The following is a 26211-nucleotide window of genomic DNA, read 5'->3' as shown; positions in this document are numbered from 1 at the left end:
ATGCGACATTAAATAATGACATAGTGGAAATTTTCTCTAAGTAAGCAAAATATTTTAGCTGCATTATTAGTAAATTAGTTCATTATAATGTTGTCATATATAACAAATATAAAATTAACATTTGTGAGTGGATTTTTTTAACCACAAAAATAAGGCATGATGGAAATAACTTGAGAAGCTGGATCTAAGTATCTGCTTTTATTTTTATTTTATAAATGATTTATTTGAATAAATATCTTGTTCACTTTTTTTCTTTATTAGCACTTAGCATAACATGCAAGAGGTTTAATTTAAAAGAAATGATTAATATACAAATGATAATAAGTAGCCTTCATAGACTATTATCCTTGGGTTAAACCAGTAGTTGCTGACTGTTGGACTGATTTCAGCCTGCTTTTTCAGTTTTACTTCTTCATTGATGATGACAGTCATCTTTACGACTCATTTTGTTCAGCATACTGAAAGTGAGGGGGTGTTTTGATGAGGCAGAAGAATGGAGATTTGAGAAGAATCTTGGCTAGGACCTTTCTGACTTACCAAGACAGCTTTCTAAGTTTGTTTAACGATAAACTTCCTGGAAGCCCAAGTCAAATGACGATGAGACATATATTAATAGAAACCACTTTAATCTTGCTACCAGAATGGGAAAGCATGACTATGAATCAACCTACCTCTTCTACCCTACATTTGAACTTTTTTTATATTCACAATGTCTTATATAACGTGGATGGTTAATGAATGTTATTCAAATAAATATATGCTGAAAAAATGGTTAGACATATGTACATTCTTTCCTGGCTATATTACAGAGCACTTCACTGAGGTGTTATTGTAGACTGTTTTAAAAAATGATTAAAGTCTCTGCAGGCATATAGTTGGTATTTATTTTATTACATGCCTTTGATGCCCACACTTTATTGGGTTTTTTTCACTCACCTGTGAAGGGGACTAATTTTAACGATACTAATTTTGTGTCAAGAATTAGGTCATTTATTGGTGGCAGGGTGTTTCTGGTTCATTTTACTTTATGGAAGGATTTTAATTTTCTTGCTCTTCAGCATATTTCACCAGGAAAAATAACATAAAGTGAATAAATTTCTATTCCTGTCTGGATACCCAGTGACATTTTTGCAAAATACTCTATAATCACAATGATTTAACAATATGTGACAAAAATGTCTAAAAGTTGACAAGTGGATATGGCTGAGAGACACCTGAACATTAAAACTGCAATGACCACCTAGAACACCTGCATGGTGATGGTTTAGTCACCAAGTTATGTCCAACTCTCTGTGACCCATGGACTGTGTAGACCACCAGGCTCCTCTGTCCATGGGACTCTCCATGTAGGAACTCTGGAGTGGGTGGCCATTTCCTTCTCCAAACATCTGCATATTACTTATCAAAATGTACCTTACAAGTTTGATGGCTTGAAAAGCAAAATCTGGACTTCTTTTAATTTATCAGCAAAATTAAGTTTTTATTTTCAAAATATCAAGTTCTAAAATTAATAACAATTATGATGCAACCTTTTACTTAACCGTGTGTTCCAGGGATCAACAGCATCAGAATCACCTGGAAACATTTTAAAACCTGTATATTCTCAGACTGCACCCTAGATCTACTAAACTAGAAACTGCATGTTACCCAATCCCCAGGTGATTCCTCTGTATATTCAAGAGATGTTCTGGAAGCCTATACCCTTTTGTCATCTCTGATTTTGTTTTTTTTTTTTTGAGAATCTTTGAAATGTATCTTGATCCCAACATCTTTCCCTCAAAGTAGACATGAATTATGGCATTCTTCAACAGAATGAAAAATGTACATGACTAGATTTTAGAAGAAAAGTAATCTCCATTTTACAAGCTTCAAAGCCCTGTGAACATATGTCTATTTATGTTCTCAGGAATTTTTGAGTTATACAATAATTCTTTTTTCTAAATAAAAAGACAATTGTATCTACTAAATGAATTCCTTTAGTACCTGGTCTTCCATTGATAGTCTCATAATGTTATTTTAGCTTTCTTAGACTCATGTCCAAATCATGCCGTTTTGTTCCCTAGAGTTAATGTAAAATTTAAAAAAATAAAGTCAGTTCAAATAATACTAGTAAGTATTCATATTTAATTTTCCAAGTGCCAAGTGAATACTCACAATATATATAAAAGGGAAAATAATTTTGGATAACCATAAAGTGCTGCTGTAATAAGGAACTTTTGAGTCTAATTTTGTGTCATAGTGGATATTTTTATTACAATGATCAGAAGGAAAAATAAACTTATTAGCTTGTCCCTCTTCTTTCCTTTCTTCCAGATGCAAGACAAAGGTCTACCCTGATGAACTTCCAAACACAAGTGTAGTCATTGTGTTTCATAATGAAGCTTGGAGCACTCTCCTCAGAACTGTTTACAGTGTTATAAATCGGTCCCCACACTATCTGCTCTCTGAGGTCATCTTGGTAGATGATGCTAGTGAAAGAGGTAAAATTATTTTTATTGTGTATGTATTTTTTTAATTATAGAGCTTTATTGTGTTCAAAAAGATAACAGGGTAATGATCCATATTTTCCTTTTCATTATACTAACCCTGAAACTACCTATCAAATTTTTTCAGTATATCTAGTCAGTGCCACTCCAGAAACAAGTAGCTAATTCTTTCAGTTTACCTCATGATTCCATTTGGTTCTTACTAACATAAGAAATCAGCCAAAATAACTTTGCAAATTATTTCTCTTTTTTCCCAACTCAGTTGGTCATATGACTGAACATTTATATGACACAGTAGGTATCTGGCTCTCTTTTTTTTAGTGTAGGTAAAAGAAAAATATGTGGAGAAGGCAATGGCAACCCACTCCAGTACTCTTGCCTGGAAAATCCCATGGGCAGAGGAGCCTGGTGGGCTGCAGTCCATGGGGTCACGAAGAGTCAGACACGACTGAGCGACTTCACTTTCAAAAGAAAAATAACATATTTAAGAAGACTGCATTTGCCAATGTGGCCCAGTTTATAAATTTCAGTCTAGTATATTAACTTCCTAGTGTAGCCTTATCCTTGTCAGCCATGTGATAGAGTCATAATGAACTGTACAGTAATAGTGATGAAATCTCTGTGTCTTCTCTTTTTTGAACCTAATGCAAAGCATGTTGATAGGAGTTGATTATCACTTCTGTGTGTTGAATTTCCATCTAAGTAGTAGTATCACTTCTCTGTCTTAAAAGAATTTCAAAGCTTTATAAATTCTTAATTGCACATTACAGATTTTCTCAAGTTAACATTAGAGAATTATGTGAAAAATTTAGAAGTGCCAGTAAAAATTATTAGAATGGAAGAGCGCTCTGGCTTAATACGTGCCCGCCTTCGAGGAGCAGCTGCTTCAAAAGGACAAGTCATAACTTTCCTGGATGCACACTGTGAATGCACGTTAGGATGGCTAGAGCCCTTGCTGGCAAGAATAAAGGAGGACAGGTAAGTATTCATATGCTCTGTCTGTCTGGATTTTGACTTAACTTGTTAGGACCGTTACAGCTATCCCTCAAAACTTTTCTTCCCAAGCTGCTATTTTCAGAATGTTTATTTCCTAGCTTTTAAAAAAGAAGTCCCCTTACTCCTTATTTAATTAAGATTTTGGTTTATTTATGCCAAACCTGAATATTTGATTAAGAAAGTCAAGCAATTCAAACAGTAAAGATGCTGAATATTCATTTTATAGATGAAGGAAATCAGTCCAATCAGAAATAGTAGTATATTTTACAAAATATATTTTAAAAGCAGCTTTGTCTTCACAACCACTCTGTGAGGTAGATTATAAAGATACACTTCTCTGTATCTGATGATATGGAGGAACAGATGAGTTAAATAGTTTGTCCTAGAAATTGTAAATGACGAGGACAACAATTTAGATCTCTCCACTTCCAGAACAATCTTCTCTCTACCTAGTCACTTTTCTTAATCAAAGTCGAGTGCAAAGCCACCTTGAAGACCTTAAAAATAAACTCATATACACTCATGCACCCCACTGAAATGAAATCATGATTTAAAGAAGAGTGCAGTTGTAAGAATGTTTATTTAAATAGCATTGCCATTCTGTACAGACATATCATGAAATCTGAAAAGTTGAAGAATGCTTTATAGAAATTAGAAACCCTCATGGATACCTGCAATTCTTTCCCATGTGATACTATGAAGTTTAAATGGATTTCTTGCAGTTATTCATAACTATTGATGATAAATGAGTACCATTCCTAAGCACCTAATGAAGACAATTATGCCGATTGCTGTCTGAAATAATAGCAAAACATTGCATAGCACCTTGCTTGTACAGTCATTTCATAAACAGTAGAAAGGTCTTCTTAGAATTGAAGTTTTTAATTAAGGCTCCAAGACAGGGGCTGCTTTGTGTGAGCTACTGCAGCTCTATCACATAAAATGGCATGATTTGGTATTTGCCAGGAAGATGGATGGAGGTTGTCAGTAAAATGAACCATAGCAGTTGAAGAAAGCAGCGGGAACCTTTTAGTCTACTGAATGTAATATATGGGTAATAACACTTTTCCATTCTGTGTATTGTACAGTATGCACAGGAGGGTAAGGCTGGCAAAGTAAAATGAACTTGGAACATCTTAAATGCATTTCCTGGCAGCTTTTCATACATTATGCTGCTTTTTAAAACATGTGTTTCATATTCAACATTTATAATATAATGTTACTTCACTATGGTCATGAATAGATCATTTATTTTTTAATCTAACAACATATTTAGGTGTTCATTATATGAACATACAATGAACTCTAATGTCTTATCTTGCTTATATGTTCTAAAGTTGCCATAACTAGATACTAAAGTTCTATTCAAGGTTATTAGATCTAATGTCATCTCCCTATAATTTAAATTATTAAATTTAATGAAGAAAGAAAGATATTGTTTTTGTAAGGACCAGAGTTACCAAGAAGCTTATCCAAGGCTAGGTGAAACCTTTCAATTTCTTTCTTTTTCTTTTTTTTTTTTTTTTTGAGATTCATTTGTTTATTTTCACGCTGTACTGGGTCTTTGCAGCTGTGCATGGGCTTTCTCTAGTGGCAAGCAGAGGCTGCTCTCTCGTTGCTGTGTGTAGGCCTCTCATTTCCGTGGTTTCTCTTGTTGCAGAGCACAGGCTCTAGGCACGTGGGTTCGGTAGTCACAGTGTGTGGTCTCAATAGTTGTGGCTCCAGGGCTCTAGAATGCTGACTCAGTAGCTGTGGTGCTCAGGCTTAGCTGGCCCATGGCATGTGGCATTCTCCCAGACCAGGGAGCAAACCTGTGTCCATGGCATTGGCAGGTGAATTCTTCACCACTGAATCATCAGCAAAGTTTGAAACCTTTTAACTTCAGAGGACTCTAGATATTGGTCAATTGTGTGGCATATAAGACCTATTAGAAATTGAGCATTGGTGATACAGGTGTTGCAAAACCAGAATAAATAATGGGCAACATTTCCTTGTTTTCCATATCTGTGGGTGATTCTAGAGCATATTTGTGTATTTACTCTCTATCTTATATGAAAAACAAGCTCTACTTTTTGGAATTAGCTATAAACAAGGCCCAGTTGTTTAAACATTTACTTTGGAGATGACAGAAGGTTGACACTGTAATAAAACATATAGGCTTGGAATAGGGATAGACTAGAGAAAGTGAAACATAGATTAAAAGAATACCTAATGACCTCCCATGGTGCAAAGTTCCTTATCCTAAAAAACCACCATCAAGAATATCAAATCTATGTGTGTATAACTTAATCACTTTGCTATACAAAGTGATATATATATAGTATAAATTAACAACATTGTAAATCAACTTTACTTCAGTAAAATAAATTAAAAAAGAAAAGAATACCAAATCTTCTGGCTCTTCCTCTTACTTTAAGAAAAAAATGGATCATAAAACTCCGAGACTGAAGTTGCTTATCTTTTCCTATTTTAAAATATGTAGATTGTTAGTGTAAACTGCTGGTCTAAGATGATTCACTCAGAAATTGTCATGAACGTAATATCTTTCATAGGAAATATTTACTTATACTGATGATCATGATTTTAATTGTTGCTTCTCTTTGTGGATTTTCATTTGTTTGTTTTTCCATGAACATTTTCTCTGAGCTCTCTCTTTAATCTAAACAATCGCCTTTGAGAGTCAAGCTACCAGATTGAATTTGCTATCATTCATCCTTCATTCCTTGCACACCGTTGCTTTTCAGTGGGCTATAGCTGAAATGCTGCATAATATCAAAGCAGTCTACTAATCATGCTGTGGGGAGAGGTTTAATGAAAAATAGGCCATGCTCATCCTGCTGAGTTAGTACTTAGAATGCATTTGGAAATTAGCTTGAGGATCAATTAGTATATTTGATTAGATTATACATGATAGAATAAAAGTAGACTGAAGTCAGATGTAATAAAAGGAAGTAATTCCATGGAGAAAAAGGGTAACATGACAATAAAGGCAAATTAAAGTCACAAAATAATTAAATTTCAATGTATCAGCTATGTGATGTTTAAAGAAGCTAATGAAATGTTTAAGTTATCATTTTTGCATCAGCTGATTTTAGTTTTTCTGCAGGAAGACAGTTGTATGCCCCATCATTGATGTGATTAGTGATGACACCTTTGAATACATGGCTGGATCAGACATGACTTATGGGGGTTTTAACTGGAAACTGAATTTCCGTTGGTATCCTGTTCCCCAAAGAGAAATGGATAGAAGGAAAGGAGACAGAACATTACCTGTCAGGTATGTGAAGCATATCTTCCAAAGCATAGCATGTGTATTCCTAGAACAATTAAGATATATTATATACCTATTACTCATTCTTTAGGCTTTCAAAGACATCTACTTTTTATTCAAATACATGTATGTATTATCATTAGCATGATCATCCTAGAATCAATGGAAATATTGATTCTAGTTTAAATCAGCACAGACAAATTTAAGTATTGGCAGAGTACCAGTTATTTTTTGAAACTTTGTGTATTCTTATATTCAAAGTATATGTATTGTTAATTTTCTATGTGACAAACATGTATTAGCTTTGATACTTCAGGTGTAGATATATACCTACCTAAATGTAGCTTATAACTGGGGTATGCTCAAAATTGAACTAACCAAAAATGTTTTGGTAAATGTTTTAAATTTTCCAACCTTAAAGAGCTACTTTCCCTATAGATACAATAAAAGGTTCATTTGGAAAATTTTAATTATTAACAATTATGAAACATTTGTTGTTCCAAATTATTTTAAGAATCTGCTTAACTTGAAATAATTACACTTAAAATATGTATGTCCTTAACTGAGAATATATAGGTATACATGTACACCTATCATATACATCTTCAGTTTTCTAGACAAGCATTATCACCTTCTTACTCTAGCATATTGTTGTATACCTCTTACCTGCAACTAAAAATTGATTCTCTGAACAATACTTGGGGAAGAAATTCACTAGTTTAGCTCTTTAAGATGAATTTAGCAAATCATCATTTGATTGGAAAATAGGCTTTTCCAGTGGTTCAGTAGTAAAGAATTTGCTTACAGTGCAAGAGATATAAGAGACATGGGTTCAATCCCTAGGTTGGGAACATCCTCTGGAGGAGGAAATGGCAACCCACTCCAATATTCTTGTCTGGAAAATTCCATGGCAGAGGATCCTGGAGGGCTATAGCAGAGGGCTGCAAAGAGTCGGACACGACTGAGCACATACACACAGATGACCGAGAGAGAGAGAGAGAGACTAGAGAAATACCCTAATGTTTTAAAACAATATATATATATATAACCCAGTATCTAAACAAGAATATCTCCTAACCTACTGAGAGAATGGCTTATCCATTGTTAAGACTAATTATATAATGAATTAATTGAAGCTAGCTCAAAAAAAAAAAGCTAATAGAAGAGCTCTAACTGCTTGTTATTGAACAATTAAATATTGAGACTGTTAACCCTCTTGAGATAATAATTACATCAAAGAAAATAGTAAAAAGTATTTCCAAGCAGTTGCATAAGGATGTGAAATTATTATGTCAATATGTAGAGTATAATTTAGTAGTCCTTAATTCTTGCTGGCATCTTCACATTCACCATGTCTTATTGATCCTTGGCTTTAACAACTTGAAGGAATACAATGGCTCATGTTACCATTGTTTATTTAGAAATCCTATTTCCCTAGATCATAGTTTTATTTATTGTTAGATGATTTCTCAGCTTCAGACCCCAAGTGGAAATTATCAAAGTACTTGACCAGTACACTCAAATAGAGATAGTGTGTTTATTTATTTGAAAATGAAGTTTAGAAGAAAGCATGTGAGTACTTACTTTTTAACATGTTGGGAAAAGTTCTGCTTTATTTAATTAGTTTCTCCCAAATTTGGAACATACATAATTAAGAGGTAGCCATTATTCATACGAAGAAACTGCCAGTCTTATTCATAAAATTAAAGATCTACGGAGAAATCAACCATTATCTCTCATCTTTAACTGAAACAAAAGAGCAAACATCTAAATTGCTGTATTTTAATCACAACTTATGTGATTTTATTATAATAACATGGAGCAATGATGGAATCTGAGTATGTTTATTTGTTTGCCTCAGTAATTGCACAGTGTTTTCGCTGCGAAGGGACAGTATTTCAGTGCTAAGGAAGCTAGAGCAAGAGAAACAGAAAATTCAGTCTTTGCTGAAGTTTCAAGATTTTTATGGCAAAAGGTTAATTAATTCACAGGCTGTGTTGTAACAGCCTGCAGGTAATTTTCATCAGCATAGCTGTAATGTGAACTTTCTCTGTACTTGTAATCTATTACTTGACGGTGTGATCATTTTTCTTGCATTCATACAAACAGATAAATCATTGTAAGTGTTAAAGACAATTTTTTTTCTACTTGATTAACAGAATTCTGAATAGCTAAAGTGATTAAAATGAGGTTGAAATTTTGGTTTTCTTAGCAGAATGCTTCATTTAAAATGTCAGTTATGACAGAACTTTCTAGGGACTATAATTGGCTAGTTAGTCATCATTTAGAAATACAGTCATACATCTGCATACACAGAGAAACAACTTGAACTTGTAACCTAACCTTAGTTATACTGCATTTAAAGTAAAGTTTATAATGGTTATACTTATTATTCTATTGTCAACCTCTGGTCTTTGATATTTTCTTTTTGATAATAAATGGAGTTGTGAGATGCTTGGCATTTGTGAAGTTATGAGTGTGGAATAATAGCATACATAATCCAGCTTTGTTCATTCTATTTAGTTTTCTGTAATCAGTAAACTGTCCTTGACATTTTAGTAGTCAAATTATATGACTTTTCAGAAATATCTCAACTATATGTACAAAAATATAGTAATCAAATTATTAAACCAGAGGCCATTAACCAGGAGATTGTGTGTCAAATATGCTCTATAGATGTTTTTTCTTTGGCCTATATAATGTTTGGCATTTGTTAAAATTACCAGTGTTTTTAAAATGAGATATTTAAAAATGTAAATTTCAAGCTATTCTTTAGCAATAAGAAGATTTTGCTACAATGGTCCAATTTCCTACTTGGCATAATCAGGAGTAACTGAGTAAAAGCTGCCCATGTAGAAATAGCATGATAGTTTAGCCCAATCTCCCAGTTCCTTTTTTAGTGTGTGTCTCCCTGATTCTAAGGCTGAGGATCAACTGCCATTTTTCATTCTTGCACTTGGAGAAATATTTCTCTGAATCTGTGTCCCAATCACAGGTGAGAGAAGTATGTGTATTGCAACTAATTGCCTTCACATATTTTTATTTGCATGGCTATAATCTTTTAAAGGGCTTCCTTGATGGCTCAGATGGTAAAGAATTCACCTACAATGTGGGAGACCTGGGTTGGATCCCTAGATTGGGAGATCCCCTGGAGGAGGGCATGACAACCCACTCCAGTATTCTAGCCTGGAGAATCCCCATGGACAGAGGAGCCTGGCGGGCTACAGTCCATGGGGTCCCAGAGTCGGACATGACTGAGCAATTAAGCACAGCACAATCTTTTAAATCTTTTATAATCTTTGATTTAGAGGCTACTGCCTGAAAAATGGCTGAGTTTGAAAGTCATGGAACACACAAGCCCTGCTCAGAGTCTAGCATCAGCCAGAGTCTACTGGATAAAGAAAAGACCAGCACAAAGTGGAGAGAGTGGAGGTACAGGATTTAAACAAAGTCAGCTGATAGGTGTGTGCTTCTGAAAAAGAATCTGACGCTTAAATCTTATTGATTGTGTTTATCTCTTAAGTATGCCCTACAAGTAACCCTAAACAAATAGTTATAAAGATATTAGTTTCTACTTTAATTTCTCCCTGATTAAAACAGATTACTTAATTAAAAGTCTACAGGGTTATTTATCAAGTCTATTTATCTTTTCCTTTTGTGTCTTACTTTATGGACTTTTTTTTCCCACATTTTGTCATTATTAGAATTCTTAGTATGACTCCATTCTTACTTTGAGTACCATGTTCAATATTTTTCTCAAGCAAAACTAGAGTTCTAGATTGTCTTCTAATCCATGCTAGCATAATATTGAATGAATGAAGCATAAATGCCATTATGAATTTTTTATTTCTGACACATTTGACTTTGTCCATTTTTGTTAACATTTGTCTAATCTCATACATGTATTTTTATCTCATTGAAATTAGGAATTTATAAAGAAAATCAAATAAATAATAGTATTAATAATAACTTGGGTTACAATTATTATGAATAACATAGTGTTCATATATATTATTTCCTGTGTCCTTCTAATATGATATGACAGAAGGAGCATTAAAGTTGGCTTTGGAGGATCTGAGTTTTATTTCAAGCTCCTCCTATTGAGAATTTAGCAATTCTCCTTAATGCTGAAATGGAAAATTATCCTCCTTGCCTTGCTTTTAACTTGTGAAGTGCTGTAAAACATTAAATGAAATTTGAGACTATTTTAAAGGTAATTTTTTTCTGATAATATAAGTAGAACATACATGGATTGAAAAATAAATGTGAAAAATATGTGTATTTTTAAGCAGAACACCAGTGAGCCAATTCTTTCATATTTTGTTATTTACTTCCAGTGCATTTCTTTCCAAATACATTTCTCCACAGTTTAAAAGTTGGTGTATCAACTTAGTATCTTTAATGCCATTAAACATTGTCACAAATAAAAATTTTAATGGTTGGTAACATCTAAATTATTTACTAATCTCTTTTTCAATTTTTGATAGTCAAAGTCAACCTGAGAGTTTTGCTTTTTATTTTTTGCCATTTGCATCTGTGATCTACAGTTTTTGCATATAACATAGTCTCTTTAGAATTATGCATTCAAGCAATATGAAATTTGTTTTAATATCCTGATACCTTTTGCAAGTTTGATTTCCCTCTCCCCTCAAATCATCACTAACTCCAATTTATCAGGAAGTATAATAAGTGAAATACACTTATTCTGTAAAATCTGAGACAATATTTGTTATTATATAGTAGCAACTAGTGATATATTTCTTAGTTTTTAGCTATCAGACTTTATTTTCCTCAGTCCAGTGAAAATTGCACTTTGAAATTGGATAAAAGAAGCAGAGATAATGCCTGTGAGGCACCTCTTTAAAATAAGAGATGCTAAAGAAACAGCACAGAGAAAGTGAAGTTTGTGCATAGAATAGATTTTGAAAGAGTTGAACTTCAGAATATTCAACAGTTCAACCTTCATACCTACTTGTATTGAAATCTAATATATGTTGATTTTGGGAAAAAAATATTCTACCCCAGGTGGAATCTTTATATTCTTTGGAGAAAATAACACATTAATAGTATATTACTTCCTAATGGTTTAGGGGATAATTTGAAAGAGTTTCCTAGCAATCTGTTGAAATGAGATGGAAACAAGTCTGGTACAGAAAGTTTACAGGGTGATAAATAAACTATCATATTTATATATTGAATAATTAATTAACAAAAACATTTTAAAGCATCTGGCCCCATTTTTTATTTTAACCCATCTGAAGCATTAAATGAAAAAAAAATTTTGCACCATTTACTATATATCCTCTTTGGAAGTTTAGAGTTTTATCAGGTGGTGAGGATTATGAAAAAGGATTTAGGAGAAAGGAAAAAAAAAAAAACTGTTCCTTCTTTTGGAATATAGGTCTTTAAGCACAGGTTACTGTATTTGATTCTAGTACTTCTTGATAAATGGATTCTTTGGTGGAAAAAAAGCCATTTGTCCCTACTGGGCAGAACTTTAATTTTTTTCTTATTCTTTAAATATAGCTTTGAAATTATCTGTGTTCCATAGACTCTGCAGCATCTGGACAAGCTTCCTGCTAAGAGGCTAAGTTGACATAACTCTTAAAGTAACTGTTTCTTCTATACCAAAAGTTGCATCTTCTTACTCAAACATATGTTCAAATCAGTGTGGTATGCAATATTCCACTAAACTTCCCACTTTTCTCTATCCAAAAACCTTTAATTACATTCAACATGCAATTATTCATAACTTACTCTAGTAAAAGAATAGATTATGCCTTTCCTTCCTTTCTTTCTCTCTTTTTTTTTTTTATATTGAGTATAGTTGACAGAATACAGAAGGAAGGAGAGAAACTCACAGTTTCTAAATTTCCTTTAGTTTCTAAACATTCACAGTGGTTAACCAATTGAAGTCATTATTTTTTTTATGACTTGAACAAAATCAAACATGAAACTATTTCAGCTATTTGCCTCACATTTGTATAAATAATAAAATATTTATGCTTTTCTTTTCTCTTTATCATAGTTTATAATATGTGAGAAATTTTATTAATGCAGAGCTAAAACCTGATTGTCTAGATACTGTGTAATTTGACTACTGCAAATAACAGCCGAAAGCTGAGCTATAGTCTCACAAATCTTCTTGACTTTTCTCCAGAGATCCTGGTTATTTGCCAAGTAAGATTAAATAGAATCCTAGTATATCAAAGGATTAGTGAGAAGAAGTGATGTTTCAATAACTTTACAAGAAATTGCTTTGAACAGCATTACTAACATTCACAGAAAAGCATGATACATACATTTGGAGCTTGAAATCAGGAAAAGACTATTTCAAATTATCTATATCAAATCTTTTGTTGTATGAGTTATATGGATAACTGGAAGCTGGTTAGATGGAGAGATAGATGATTGATATATAGAAGGAATTTTTTTCTCAACTAGACCATCAACTACTTGGTGGTTCCTGAACAAGATATTTAAATACATTGCAGTTAAATTTGGTTGATCAAATCTGTAGGGATTTTAAAGCCCTAAAGTATTACACTTCTATTAAAAATTGATTAGAGTCTGAAAATAAGATAAAGCTGATTATTATCTTGATAAACAGATGTTTTCCTCTTCTTCATTAAAATTAAAATTTAAGTCTGCAGTACTTGCTTAGTGCTGATACTATTCTAAGAGTATCACATACATTAACCTATATCTCCAACTTATAGATGATCAAATTAAAGTATAGAAAAGGGACTTGTTGAAGGTCACATTGTGGAATTGAGCTTCAAATCCAGTCAGTCCAGATACAAAGTCCATACTCCTAAAACTAACTAGCTTCATTTTGGAGTCTCTTTACTGTGTACATTCTTTTCATACACATGGTGGTTATACCAGCCCAGTGTAAAATACAGGATATATTGTCTTATTGGTGAAAATGCATCATTCCATTTTAGCATTACTGAATAATCAAATGTATTCTATCACAATTTCTTTTACCTTAAGAAGTTCTGGTGAAAATCTTCAGTATTTTTCCTTGTCAAATGCTTACTTTTCAAGTTCTTCACTACTCTGTGTTGTTATAAAGCTTTTTATCTTTATTTCTAAAATACTATCAAACTCAATCCCCCAAATTCTTACTAGATGATAAGATCTTTAAATATCCTGGAATTCGTGAAGCCATCTCTATTATCAATTTAGCAGATGTAAGCTAAGAATTTTTTTTTTCACAGTTTCAGAAATACAGTTGCAGGTAACTTTGACTTACAATATGGACATGGGGATACATATTCTTTCTTGTTTATTTCAGTTATTCAATAAATGTCTATTACTATTAAACCAATATATTAACTGTACTGATAGGAGTGGTAAGATGTTTATAGTAATAAATATAATACTCAATAAGAAGTGACAATTGCCTCATGAGAAGCAGAGTGCTATAGTACAAGGAAGAAGGGAAAGATGACAACTAGTCTGGAGGGAAGAGGTTTGTACCAAAGCCAGCCTGTATGAACTACATAAATTTTGCATTGACCTGGAGCAGGTTTAAACATTTAAGGGGAGTTTACAAAGGAAGATTTAAGTGGCAAATGGATGAACAGATGTATGAAGGTTTGAAAGTGTGAAGCATTTACTGCAAACAACTAAACTTTTTGCATGTGTACATGCTTAGTCGCTTCAGTCGTGTCCAACTCTTTGTGACCTCATGGACTGTATCCCCCCCAGGTTCCTTTGTCCATGGGATTTTCCAGGCAAGGATGCTAGAATGGGATGCATGCCCTCCTCCAGGGGATCTCCTGATCCAGGGATCAATTGAACCCAAGTCTCCTGCATCTCTTGCATTGGCAGGCAGGTTCTTTACTACTAGCGCCACCTGGGAACCCCACTAAACACTTTATTAAATACATAAAGATAGTTAAATGAAGGAGCTCATTGGGTAGCTCTACATCACTAAGGGCAAAATAACATAAAAATCTGAAATTTTTTAAATATAGCTTTTGGAACATCTGGTTAATGTTTTAAAAGGAATTTTTATTTAGAGAAATTAAACAGGCTATGGTTTATAGAATACATTTTGGATGTTGCAGACTGCAGAAGCAAGAACATTCCATAACAAATAGTTAGAAATAAGGACAAAAATTGGATAACAGAGATAAGTGTCAAAAAATACTTTAAAAGGAGGAAGCATGTGGGAAATGACTGAATGAGACAAAATGATAAAGGTGCTGAATGGTGGTTTGATGAAATCAAATCTGATGAATAAAGTCTTAGGACTTTAGAAGGACACAGAGGTCTTTGAAAGAGAAGCAGACATGGTGGCACTTTCTCTGTTATATACACTGAGCAGAGTCAGGAGGAGTTTTTTAAGAAAGCATCTAGCGAGTTATTGAAAGAGCACAACCAACGCAGAGGAGAGAAGAGACCACGTAGATTAGGAGGTGACGCTAAGGGCATAAGACCAAGTAAAGAGTTTAGAAAGAGAAAAGTGCCTCTGAGAGACCCTTGAGAAGACTACATTTTGAGATCTGACATCCAGCAATGGGAAGGAAGGGGCATCGATAAGTATCATACAATATTCAAATTGGTAGAAGGAGAAAACTCTCTAGAACAATGCAGTGGGAGTCAGAGGTGAAAAGAATTTCAAGCAAGGAGGCTGATAGATTGTGTTAAATGCTTTCAAAGGAAAGGCTATTGAAGTTCGTAATCAATAGTCTCTTCCAGAAAGAAGTTATTGCAGAGATGGGAACAAGATCCAGATTCTAGTTAGAAGGTCAAGAGGAGTTGAGGGAGTATGTAAAAACCATCCTTTCAATAAGGTCACCAGTGAAAGATACAGAAAAAATATGTCCCTGGTTTAAATGAGCAATAGAATGGAGTGAAGATGTATTGTAGTTTAGGATAGAACTTAATTGAGCAGTTTTGTAAGCTCAAAGGGACAATCTAAAAATCAAAGGTATGAAATACAGATGTAATAGTCAGTGAACAGAGACTTCCCTGATGGCTCAGCTGCTGAAGAATCTGCCTGCAATGCAGGAGACCTGAATTTGATCCCTGGGTTGGGAAGATACCCCGGAGAAGGAAATGGCAACCCACTCCAGTATTCTTGCTTGGAGAATCCTGTGGACAGAGAGTCTCATGGATAGAGGAAGCTGGCTAGTTGCAGTTCATGGGGTCGCAAAGAGTCAGATATGACGGAGCAACTCACTTTCAATAGTCAATAAACAGGTAGCTGAAAGGTTGCAGGTATACCTGAGAGGTTGTGGGTTTGGTTCCAGGCTGCTGCAATAAGTGAATATTGGGTTACAGTGAGTATTTCTTTTTCTGGTTTCCTGGTGCATTTAAAAGTTATGTTTATATCATGCTGTAGTCTATTAAGTGTTCAAGAGCATTGCCTCTAAAACAATGTATGTACCTTAGCTAAAAAATACTTGCTAAAAAATTCTAACCATATCTGAACCTATAGGGATGAAGGGTCTTGTCTGAATGCTGTTGTTGATGCCTGCTGACAAATCAGGGTGGGCTTACTAGAAAGTTGGTGTGATTGTAGAAATTTCTTAAGACAGTAAAGCTTACCACATCCATTGACTCTTCCTTTCACAAACTATTTCTCTGTAGCATGTAATGTTATTAGATAACATTTTATTCACAGAAATCCTTTCAAAATTGGAGTCAGTACTCTCAAATCCTGTCACTGCTTTATCAACTAAGTTGATGCAGTTTCTAAATCCTTTGTTGTCATTTCCCAGTTTTCACAGACTCTTCACTAGGAATAGATTCCATCTCAATAAACTTTATCTGCTCATTCATAAGAAGCAATTCCACATCTGGTAAAGTTTTGTTATGAGTTTGTAGCAGTTCAGGCACATCTTTAGGCTCCATCTCTAATTCTAGTTCTCTGGCTATTTCTACCCCATCTGCAGCTGTATCCTGCACTGAAGTCTTGAACACCTCCAAGTCATTTGAGGATTGCAATTAACTTTTTCCAAATTCCTATTAATATTGATATTATGACCTCTTCCCATGAAGTGTGAATGTCCTTAATGGCATCTAGAAGGGTGAATATTTTCCAGAGACTTTTCAATTGATTTTGCCCAGATCCATCAGAGGAATCACTACCAATGACAACTACAACCTAATGAAATGTATTTCTTAAAGATTAAGATGTGAAAGTCAAAAGTACTGCTTGATCCATGGGCTGCAGAATGGATGTTGTGTTAGCAGGCATGAGAATAATATTAATTTTGTTGTCCATCTCCATTAGAGCTCTATGGTGACCAGGTGATTTGTCAATGAGCAATAATATTTTGAAAGAAATCTTTTATTCTCAAGAAATTTTAGTTTCAATAGTAAGCTTAAAATATTCAGTAAACCATGTTGTAAACAGATGTGCTATCACCCAGGCTTTATTACTCCATTTACAGCTAACAGGTAGAGTTGATACAGCACAATTCTCAAGGGCTTTAGGGTTTTCAGAATGGTAAAGTAGCATTGGCTACTTAAAGTCACCAGTTTCACTAGCCCCTGATAAGACAATCGCTGAAGCTTTGAAACCCAAGCATTAACTTTTCCTCTCTAGCTGTAGATGCTAAGATGGCATTTTCAGCCAATAAAAGGCTGTTTAATCTACATGGAAAATCTGCTGTTAGTGTAGTGGCCTTCCTTAATTATCTCAGAGTTCCACATAATTTGCAGCTTCTACATCAGCACTTGCTTCTTCCCTTTGATTTTTATGTTATAGAGACAGCTCCTTTCCTTAAACTTTATAAAGCAACCTCTTCCAGCTTCAAGCCTTTCTTCTTTCTGGCTTGATAAAAGTGAAGAGAGTTAGGGCCTTGCTCTAGATTAAGTTTTGATTAAGGAAATGTAGCTGATTTGATTTTCTATGCAGACCACTCAAATTTTCTCCATATCAGCGATAAGACTGTCTTGCTTTCTCATTATTATTCATGGTTTACTGGAGTGGCACTTTTAATTTCCTTCAAGAAGTTTTTCTTTTCATTCAAAAACTATTTATTTGGTACAAGAGACCTATCTTTAGGCCTGTCTTGACTTTTATCACACCTTCCTCACTAAGCTGACTCATTTCTAGTTATTTATTTGAAGTGAGATATGTGTGATTTTTTCTTTCAGTTGAACAAGAAATCATTGTAGGGATATCAGTTGGTCTCAGGGAATAGGGAGGCCCAAGGAGAAGAAGAGAAATAGGGAAAAAGTTGGATGGTATTGAAGTCAGGACACTAACAGCATTGATTGATTTTTGTTTATTCGCTCAGTCATGTCCAACTCTTTGCAACCCCATAGACTGCAGCATGCCAGGCTTCCCTGTCCTTCACCATCTGTCAGAGTTTGCTCAAACTCATGTCCATTGAGTTGGTGATGCCATCCATCCATCTCATCCTCTGTTATCCCCTTCTTCTTCTACCTTCAATCTTTCCCAGCATCAGGGCCTTTTGTTATGAGTTGACTCTTCACATCAGGTGGCAGAAGTATTTGGAGCTTCAGCATCAGTCCTTCCAATGAATATTCAGGGTTGGATTCCTTTAGGATTAATTGATTTGATCTCCTTTCAGTCCAAGGAAATGTCAAGAGTTTTTTCCAACACCACAGTTCAAAAACATCACTTCTTCAGAGCTCAGCCTTCTTTATAGTCCATGAATAGTGGACTGTAGTCTACATGAATACTGGAAACACCATAGCTTTGAAAGTTTCTGCTTTTTTAATATGCTAGGTTGGTTATAGCTTTTCTTCCAAGGAACAAGTGACTTTTAATTTCATGGCTGCAATCATCATCTGCAGTGCTTTTGGATCCCAAGAAAATAAAGTCTGTCAATGTTTCCATTGTTTCCCCATCTATTTGCCATGAAGTGATAGGACCAGATGCCACGATCTTCATTTTTTGAATGTTGACTTTTAAGCCAGATTTTTCACGTTCCTCCTTCACCTTCATCAAGAGTCTCTTTAGTTCCTCTTTGCTTTCTCTGATAATCGTGGTATCATCTGCATATCTGAGGTTATTGGTATTTTCCCTGGCTTTCTTGATTCCAGCTTCTATTTCATCCAGCCCAGCATTTCACATGATGTGTTCTGCATAGAAGTTAAATAAGCAGGGTGCAATATACAGCCTTGATGTTCTCCTTTCCCAATTGGAAACCAGTCTGTTGTTCCATGTCCTACTCTAGCTGTTGCTTCTTGACCTGCACGCAGGTTTCTCAGGAGTCAGGTAAGGTGTTCTGGTATTCCCATCTCTTTAAGAATATTACACAGTTTGTTTTGATCCACACAGTCAAAAGCTTTGGCATAGTTAATGACCCAGAAGTAGATGTTTTTCTGGAATTCTCTTGCTTTTTCTATGATCCAAAGGGTGTTGGAAATTTGATCTATGGTTCCTCTGCCTTTTCTAAATCCAGCTTGAATCCACTGGAAGTTTTTGGTTCACGAACTTTTGAAGCCTAGCTTGGAGAATTTTCAGCATTACTTTACTAGTGTGTGAAATGAGTGCAATTGTATGGTAGTTTGAACATTCTTTGGCATTGCTTTTCTTTGAGATTGAAATGAAAACAATTTTTCCATTCCTGTGGCCACTGCTGAATGTACCAAATTTGATGGCATATTGAGTGCAGCACTTTAACAGCATCATCTTTTAGGATTTGAAATAGCTCAGCTGGTATTCCATCATCTTTACTAGATTTATTCCTAGTGATGCTTCCTAAGGCCACTTGATGTAACACTCCAGGATGTCAGTTTCTAGGTGAGTGATCACACCATCATGGTTATTTGGGTCATTAAGATCTTTTTTGTATAGTTCTGTGTGTTCTTGCCACCTCTTCTTAATGTTTCCTGCTTCTGTTAGGTCCATAACATTTCTGTCCTTTATTGTGTCCATCTTTGCATAAAATGTTCCTTTGAAGAGATCTCTAATTTTCTTAAGCGATCTCTAGTCTTTCCATTCTATTGTTTTCCTCTATTTCTTTGCATTGATCACTGAGGAAGGCTTTCTTATCTCTCCTTGCTATTATTTGAAACTCTGCATTCAGATGGGTATATCTTTCCTTTTCTCCTTTGTCTTTCACTTCTCATCTTTTCATAGCTATTTGTAAGGCCTCCTCAGACAACCATTTTGTCTTTTTGCATTTCTTTTTCTTGGGAATGGTTTTTGATCACTATCTCTTATACAATGTCAGAACCTCTGTCCATAGTTCTTCAGGCACTCTGTCTATCAGATCTAATCCCTTGAATCTATTTGTCACTTCCACTGTATAATCGTAAGAGATTTGATTAAGGTCATATCTGAATGTCTAGTGGTTTTCCCTACTTTCTTAAATTTAAGTCTGAATTTTGCAATAAGGAGTTCATGACCCCAGCCACAGTCAGTTGCCAGTCTTCTTCTGCTGACTGTATAGAGCGTCTCCATCTTTGGCTGCAAAGATTATAATCAATCTGATTTCGGTATTGACCATTTGGTGATGTCCATGTGTAGAGTTGTCTCTTGAGTTGGTGGAAGAGGGTGTTTGCTATGACCAGTGCGTTCTCTTGGTAAAAGTCTCTTAGCCTTTGCTCTGCTTCATTTTGTACTCCAAGGCCAAATTTGCCTGTTAGTCCAGGTGCTTCTTGACTTCCTACTTTGCCATTCCAGTCCTCTATGATGAAAAGGACATCTTTTTTTTGGTGTTAGTTCTAGAATGTCTTGTAGGTCTTCATTGATTGATTATGTTCCCAGTTTTATAAGGGCGTGTTTCATGGTGCCCAAACTACAATAGTAATGTCAAAGATAACTGATTACAGATCAGTGTAGCAAATATTATAATGATTTAAAAGTTTGAAATACTATGAATTTACCAAAATTGACACAGAGACATGGTGTAGGCAAATACTGTTGGAAAAATGATACCAGTAAGGGCTTCTCTTATGGCTCAGTCAGTAAAGAATCCACCTGCAATATATTGACCTGGTTGGGAGGATCCCCTGGAGGAGGGCATGGCAGCCTACTCCAGTGTTCTTTCCTGGAGAATCCCCATGGACAGAAGAGCCTGGTGGGCTACAGTCCATTGGGTCACAAAGTGTCAGACACAACTGAGCAACTAGGCACAGACTTGACTCAGAGTTGCCATAAGCCTTCCATTTGTAAAATACGCAATATTGTTGAAGCTCAGTCAATCAATGTGTGATTAAAAAAACAAAAAGAAAAAGTGTGCTTATAGTCAGAAAAGAGCTGACTGAGGCAAAAGAATGAATACTATTCCACATTCAGAGGAGAGGAGACATCTTTCCCCACCTCCTACCGAGGCAAGAAGAAGGAAGAGGCCCTGAGAAACACAGTATTAACACAGAGATTGGGAGAGGATAGACTTCATGACTGAGAGAGTTTTGATCTTATGCATTGCCTTAATCTTCAGTTTTTTGAGAAGAGTCCAAAACTTTTGGGGAAGATTCATATAAGATGAGACAAGTTAAACAAGTAAAGAGATAAAAGGATCATTAGCTGTTTGTGGCCTAAGCAGAGAGTCAATAACATGGACTTTTAGCTTGACCAGATGACCTCAGCTTATTGCCATTTCAATGATTCTCGAGGTTTTAGGAACAGAAGTGGATGAGGAAAGTTAAGTTTACCCAGGAACTAAAGTTTCTTGTTGTGGTTCAGTCGCTCAGTCCTGAATGACTCTTTCTGACCCCATGGACTGAAGCAGGCCGGATTTCCCTGTCCTTCAACATCTCCCGGAGTTTGCTTAAACTCAAGTCCATTGAGTGAGTGATGCCATCCAACCGTCTCATCCTCTGTCGTCCCCGTCTCCTCCTGCTTCTATCTTTCCCAGCATCAGGGTCTTTTCCAATCAGTCAGCTCTTCTCATCAGGTGGCCAAAGTATTGGAGCTTTGGCTTCATCATCAGTCCTTCCAATGAATATTCAGGACTGATTTCCTTTAGGATGGACTGGTTTGATCTCCTTGCTGTCCAAGGAACTCTCAAGAGTCTTCACCAACACCACAGTTCAAAAACATCAATTCTTCAGTGCTCAGCCTTCTTTATGGTCCAACTCTCACATCCATACAAGACGACTGGAAAAACCATAGCTTTGGCTATACAGACCTTTATCTGTATAATATTAATATTTATAAAAAGAATGTAGTCAGTCAAGGACAGAGAACCTAGTGTGCTCAGCTAGGTTTTTACTGACATAGTAGGATCTTGGAGAGTGGGTGGGAGGAGAGAAGTAAATGATTAGTAAAGGGAGACAGTCTGCGAGAATATGGAGTAGCTAAAAAACCATATCATCAAAGGGAGTTCTGTAGGTTTTAAATAGGAAGGGTTAAAAAATTGAAGCTTGTGTTTAGTGAAGCAGATTTCAAAGTTCAGCATCTTGGATCTGAAGTGTTTTTAGATGATTTTGCGATCCAAAATGAGAGCATGTATATGGGGAGCCAAAATTAATTGAAGGACACTTAAGACTTTTGTTTGAATGATTAACATTAGCAACTATAAAGATTTATTATCAAGCCTTATTAGCTATTTTAATGTGCCAGGCACTGTGCTGAGTCCTTTAGTTCTATTTACTCAGTTCATCTTCACCTATTTGCTGTATGGTAGATAATATTCACAGCCATTTGGCTGATTAATTTCCCCCCCAATATAATAGATTGAATTGGTTGGTCGACATTGTAGAGATGCTTAAAAAGATCATCTTAGCTAACTCAACTATAATCAAGGTTTTATATTTTTTAGTTACCCTGAACACAAGGTCTGCACAGGTGTATGTAAATAGTTCATGGGTGACATTACAGATCAGTTAACTTAGAATACAACATGATACACAGCACTGGCTATGACTGTAGATATTATTTAAGGCAGAATAATATCTCTGAACTGTTTGAGAGAGCTACCTGCCATTTAAAATACAAAAAAAAAAAAAAAATCCTAGTAGCATACATCTTCAGAAAATACAGGATTTTTTTTTTTTTGAGCAATTGCAAATTTTTAAAAGATTTTGTTACTTTTCAAGTAAAAGTGAAACTTATTTGAGTCATTCCTATGGTTGAAATGTAATTCATTGTAGCCATTTATTATGTATTTCTCACATATTTGAGGGAGTCATCACCAACTATAAGGTGAAATTTAATACATGTATTTAAGTTAAATGCATTTGTTCTTTACTAGTAAATATACAAGTGAATGGGCACTCTGAACTGATTATTAAAAATGCATCATTTAACATTCTTAAGCACTTAGTTACATTATAATAGGATAATTGTAGCAATTTCTGTTCCTCATTTCATTAAATAGACTATTCAGCAGTGTGGTACCTTACACAGTTTTTTCCATGGACTTCCAAAACCCCAATCATGTGAGGGTCATGACTAGTTCATAATTAGCATCCTCTTAGCTTTGTTACTATTCCTCATTACAACTCAGTAGGTCAATGATACTGTCCATAATAGGAACCCAGCAAGACTAGAAGTAATAAAACAGCTCAGACCAAGTGCGGCTCTGCTGCTCCAACTGATGGGCAGTTAATTGCCTGAGTGTGAAACAGTGATAGCACTGGGAGAAATAGAGAACTCTGATATGGTAGGTATCCAGGTACAATATTGTATGGAGGTTTTTCAGTGAAATACACTGTTCAGTTAGAGGCCACGAGCATATCCTGTGGCAGAAGAGGACATAATTTTGAGAAAAAACATTGAGTTTTCTAACAATCTCAGACTACCATTGAATAACACAGAGGTTAATCTGAATATACTTTTTCCAGGCCCTTGGTATCCAAGGTTCCTCCACATCAGAGGACTCACCCAACACTGGATGTTGTTCAAGGGTCAAGTGTACCTGAATGAACATTCTAAATCTAAGTTACTAGATCAGAGTTTCCGATCTAGTAAATTTAGCATCACAGTAGAATCACCTAGGACCTCTACACAATATCAAAGATCTGGTCCCCATTCCCAGCCAATTAGATCTAAATCCAAGAGAATCATACCCAAACATTGAAGTGTAGTTTTTTCAGGATGTGTCAGGTGCTGCTAATGTGCTGTGAAGCTTGAAAATCTCTATTCAGAAATAATCATTGCTTGTATAGAAAGATTCATTTGTGAACTAGAACTTTCTTTTTTCAGTTTCAATGTTTACTGCTTTTACAGAAAAACTTTGTGTAGGTCACATACTAACTACTGATTTTAATTAATCTTTTAAAATCAATTCCTTGTGAAAGTTAACACCTGATTTCTTAGTTTCTACAGAGAAAGTTTGAATGTGAAAACCAAAATCATTAATCCTAGTAAAAAGTTCTGGATCTATGCCAAATGGTCTTCTAAACCCATGAATAGTATACAGGATTTCTGTTTATCTATAGGGTTGTATGATTCATTCTATCATTTCAATTAGGTAAAACAATTAGCTGTAGACAATTAGATGTAGCACTATTATGGTACTATTATGTAACTATTATTAGATACTTAATTGCCTATAAATATTTCACAGCACTTATTTTTTCATATTCAAATAGATTGTAGATCTTTTCATAGAGAAACCATTTCCATAGGTTTCTAGAGTTCATATTAAAATAATTTATAATTAAGTGACAGGATCACAGCTAGTAGTTTCATGACTAGTTCATCTCTTTAAGGATAGTGATAAGAATACAAATTTCTCTTCACTATGCCTTTCACACAGGATGTATATGCCCTTGTCTTAAGTGGCCAGTGTTCCTTATATCTACTTGATCATCCAAACGAAAGACTATAGACTAATCTAAGTTTAGTTTTACAGAAAATGTGAAATAAAATGCTATTTATTAATTTAAAACCTCTTATAATTTGGCTTTATGTTTCCAGTTTGAATTTTTTAAGTATACTGCTTTTTATTTAAAATGTTTCAGAAATATTTGCTATAGTCTCATTAAACTCCACACATTGTTTTCAAAAGATATTCTTTTGTTTTTGTTTTTTTTCAACTAGGACCCCAACTATGGCTGGTGGCCTATTTTCTATTGACAGAAACTACTTTGAAGAGATAGGAACTTACGATGCAGGAATGGATATCTGGGGTGGAGAGAATCTTGAAATGTCTTTTAGGGTAATTTTATTTTACTTTATTTTTTGACTCTGAACATACTATGCTGTAGCATGCATGTGTAGACTCAGTAATTTACTGTCAGATATTTTTTGTGAAGTGATACAAATTACTGATCAGTTGGTCATTTTAATACTTGTTTAGAAGCTAGAGTCTTTTTGCATGCAATATTTACCATTAAATGGGAAATTAGAGGCATTTTAAAAATTTTCAAAATAATTCTTGTATACATAGTTCAAAGATATTAGGGCTTTTAGTTTTTTTAAATAAAGAAGGGCTTTATTTTTGAAATAAAGTTTTACCCTAAAAATCACTTGGTGTTTTTGAACTGAAACTTGAAAGTGCTATGATATCTGTATTTACAAGTGCTGCTTGAGGTTATTCTCCAATACCTTTAACCTGTGTTCAAAGGCATTCTGGATAATTCAAGAAGCATGACTGTTTTCACAATCATAGACATTATTGTTTGATGAATGAGTTGTAATAATGCAAATGCACTTTTTAAATGGCCTTCCAAGTAAACAAAAATTAAGAATTAGTCCATCATATATCTGATACTAGGAAGTATGTTAATAATTTTAATGTTGCATTTGAAAATTTTAACTATGAACACATAAATGTTCCTTCTTACTAAGAAATTATGAGGGATGACATACTGTTTTTTTCTTCAAACCACATTCAATATCATGTAAAAATTAGTTAAATTAGTAATACTGTTGTTTTCTCCTTTCTATATTTGACATATTATTTGAAACACTGTTGTTTTGCTGCATTATTTGTACAACAAAATTATTATAGAGATATATTTGTCTATGAAGTTCAAGAGTTATGCCTTTTAATTTCTCATTTAGAAAGTAAGCTTTATTGTTTACAAATGTAAATATATTTGATATTGTGTAAGCAAATGTCAAAATCTGAGAATAAGAATTACTTTGAGTTTATATAATGTGAAATTTAATGGATCTTGGACAATATTTATTATTTTAGAAGCACTAGGATGTCTTTGTTATACAACTTTTTGCCTATAAATCTTCCTTACAGTCCCGTGTCTGAGAAGATCATTAGTTAATATAATTTTATTCTTTCTATCTTTGTTTATATACTTATAGTCCAATGGAACTTGCCCCACAAGACTTAGTAGCATACTTAGGAATGTCTTCTTCCTGTCAAGTACGTGATTCATCTTTGCATAGTCTTTGGAACTTTTGGAGACCCCAATTTTTACTCAGTGTAGTTCTCAAAGTACAGAATATAAAAGCTAACAGTTAAAAAAGGAAGAAGAAAAAAGATGGAAGGAAGGGAGTTATGAAGGAAAGAAAGTATATTTAAAAGATTAAAAAGTTTTCTCATATCCTTAGACTTAATGAAGAGAGTATTTACACATTAATTAACCAATATTCCTTGAATGCTG

General features: G+C 34.5%; 1 protein-coding gene across 5 annotated transcripts in view; it reads left to right on the top strand.

Moving 5' to 3' along the window:
* The window catches only part of GALNT13 (polypeptide N-acetylgalactosaminyltransferase 13), a 600481-nt gene that overhangs the window by 385637 nt on the left and 188633 nt on the right, over positions 1 to 26211 (top strand). For all 5 annotated transcript variants that reach the window (XM_070476184.1, XM_070476182.1, XM_070476181.1 and 2 more), the window contains 4 exons: positions 2314 to 2480; positions 3257 to 3464; positions 6589 to 6759; positions 24686 to 24803. In XM_070476184.1, coding sequence (XP_070332285.1) covers positions 2314 to 2480; positions 3257 to 3464; positions 6589 to 6759; positions 24686 to 24803 — 664 coding nt within the window. The remainder of the gene's footprint in view (positions 1 to 2313; positions 2481 to 3256; positions 3465 to 6588; positions 6760 to 24685; positions 24804 to 26211) is intronic.

The sequence above is a fragment of the Odocoileus virginianus genome, chromosome 13 (assembly GCF_023699985.2).
Source record: "Odocoileus virginianus isolate 20LAN1187 ecotype Illinois chromosome 13, Ovbor_1.2, whole genome shotgun sequence".
Taxonomy (NCBI): domain Eukaryota; kingdom Metazoa; phylum Chordata; class Mammalia; order Artiodactyla; family Cervidae; genus Odocoileus; species Odocoileus virginianus.
This window is presented reverse-complemented; position numbering and strand designations above follow the sequence as displayed.